We start from the raw sequence: 2,907 nt of genomic DNA on the forward strand, positions 1-2,907 counted from the left end.
CAGGTTGAGACAGAGATTAAATTTAATAAATATTAGCGCTCATATGACAATTCTATAGAGACTTTTGTTCATTAACCACGGCATGTTTCCAAAACAGTCAGCGCTCGAGACAAATACCTTGCCAGTCTTGTCGGCCGAGCCCTTTAAAACAAATTAATTAATAATGTGCTTGTAGCTTAGTTTCAGAGGAAAAAACCGGTCTTTCCGTCCCCTCGAGGTCGTTGGAAAAGCGCAGGACTAATCAAGGCAATGGCTGAGAAACAGACGCACATTTTTATCTCGTTTTCCTTCTTTGGTAACGTGTACGAGTATGGTGACTCATTAAAATAATGTTGAACTTCTCCAACTTGAAGTGGGGAAGCTTGTTATTTCCCTTGCTTTTTCATCCTCACGCCAGGCGACCTATTTTGATCGCGCGGACGTCGACCTTCCTGGTTTCAGCCATTTCTTCAAGGCCAGCGAGCAGCGCATGAGGGAGCAAGCAGTCAATATGACCCTCTACGTCAATATGAGAGGGGGGCGCATTCGCTTCCCTTCCATTAAAGTAAGTTTGATTTTTTGGTTGTTTTTTTAATAAGTACACGCACAGGCGAATTTCTGGTAAAGATATTTTGATAACGACGCTGAATCTCTCTGAATAGTCTTACGATTTTGATAGTGCAGATAGAATATTTGGTTTCTGACCTCATGGTCTTAGTAATTCAAAACAGCCAAAACTAAGGTCGCGACCTGATGGGTTAGGCATTTTTCTAAAAGTAAGAGTTCTTGGTATATTGATGGACGCCAAGGGAGTTTAGGCCTTCACTAGGCAGCATTTCTAAGAAATGACTGGATGGTTTTTAATCAAAATTTTATATATGGCCTTAACAATCTACACAAACTCGGAAGTATCAAGCTTAAGTCAAGCTGGGTTATTTTTTAATGTTAAGTGATTATTTTTTAAATCGTTGTTGTTGTTGGGTTGTTTGTTTGTTGTTGCTGTTTCGTTTTTGCATTTTGCTCTTGTTTTGTTTTGTTTGCTTGTTCTGGGGTGGGTTTTTTTTTAATTTGATTTGGGGGATAGGGGTTGTATTCTTCTTTTTGTCTGAAAAGGGATGGAGGATTCATTTGTTTTCGAAACAACCTGGATGTGACTAGGGCCCTTTATTTTTCGGGCCTCTTAACTTGATCCACATTAGGAAATCTAGGTTGAAATTACAGGTAGTATTTATATATAAATAAACATACTTTCAGATTTCTTTATCAGTTTATATTACTCAATGTCAGGATACAAAAGCCACAGACACGCCGTTGATGATCGCCACTGTGCATTGCCCCCGCCTTTTTTTTTCAATTAAGCTGGGGATGACTGTGTCCTGCTCAAGAGCCATGTTCACTGACCCCAAAGTCACCGACATTTTTGATGCGGAAAATATGTGTATACTTTTAGGAAAGCACTATTCCCAGTGACACTGGAGATAGGCCCAGAAACTATTCCCAGTGACACTGGGGATAGGCCCAGAAACTATTCCCAGTGACACTGGAGATAGGCCCAGAAACTATTCCCAGTGACACTGGGGATAGGCCCAGAAACTATTCCCAGTGTCACTGGGGATAGGCCCAGAAACTATTCCCAGTGACGCTGAGAACAGACAGGCCCATTTGTTCTATTGTTCCCACACTGATCTACATGGGCATGATGGTACAGGACAGGTAGAAATCCTTCCCCATTCTTCTTTCTTCTAGATCTAGATCTAGTTCTAGATCTAGATCTAGATCTATCCTACGTCTACGGTCAAGTCTAAACCCCAAGTCAGAGAAGTGAACAAACGTAGGCTGAACTGAAGTGAGAAGATTTTTTTTTATGCAAAAGAGATCTGTTGTCACTGGGAATAGTTTCTGTACCTATTCCTAGTGTCACTGGGAATAGTCACTTCGATACTTTTATGAGAGAAGCAAAGTGAATTTCAAACTCACAAAGAATAGTGTGATCAGGGCGAAGCAAAGTGCACTAGCACTAGCAGATTTTTACTTTGAACCGTACTGAGAGACAGAGATAAAACGTCACAGCAAGCAGGGAGTGGGTGGTTCGAGGGCGTCATTGGTAGGTCTTACTTCTTTAATTTCACTTCTCTTGTTTCTGTTTGTCTATCTTACTAGTTCCCAGCACTAATTAATGATCATTATTGTGTCGATGTGCTTCTCTGTACTTAAACAAATAAGCACACAAAGCATACAGAAAGAAATACTAGATTTGAAAAAAAAAGAAGCTCATTCTCGCTCGGGAATCGATCTTATAATAATAAGTCTTCGTTTATTCAGTATGATAGGCTTCTGGGGTCATGGCCTGTAGTTCTCGAATGGCCGTCATTCTGGATAAAACCTCCTCAAGGCCTTTGTTTTACTGCGATCACGATCCAATACATGGCGACAAACAGGAAGTGTTGTAGACCTCTGTTGTTAAGGTCTGGAGAAAATAAATCTGTACGACCCCATAGCATCGATTTTTCTCATTGTCTTAGTTTTTCCCCGGATAATGTCAAAGTTCTGGGAAGGTCTCGAAAAAACTTTCATTATTTCCATTAAACATTTGCCGACGTTTTAGCACGATTTTCGGTGTGGCTGATACTGTCATCATCATCATCATCATCATCATCATCATCATCATCATCATCATCATCATCATCATCATCATCATCATCATCATCATCATCAAAATCATCATCTTCATCAAAATCATCATCATCGAAAGAGAAGAGTAGAGAGGGAGAGCCTTGAGTAGTTTATTGTCAAATAATATAAATTAAAAATGTGTTCAATCAAAAGGCTCAACGTTTCGCCTCGACGACTTGTTCAGGAATGATTCTTCATCATGATCATCATCATCATCATCATCATCATCATCATCATCATCATCATCATCATCAT

The 2,907-nt window shown here is 39.9% G+C and overlaps 1 protein-coding gene across 1 annotated transcript in view; it reads left to right on the forward strand.

Moving 5' to 3' along the window:
* Window positions 1-2,907, forward strand: part of LOC101852060 (yolk ferritin) — a gene marked incomplete in the record, with an annotated part of 23,345 nt that overhangs the window by 8,479 nt on the left and 11,959 nt on the right. The window contains 1 exon segment of the mRNA XM_005089069.3: window positions 398-544. Within this exon segment, the coding sequence (XP_005089126.2) occupies window positions 398-544 (147 nt within the window).

This window comes from Aplysia californica, unplaced genomic scaffold (assembly GCF_000002075.1).
Source record: "Aplysia californica isolate F4 #8 unplaced genomic scaffold, AplCal3.0 scaffold00002, whole genome shotgun sequence".
In the NCBI taxonomy this organism is placed as follows: Eukaryota; Metazoa; Mollusca; class Gastropoda; order Aplysiida; family Aplysiidae; genus Aplysia; species Aplysia californica.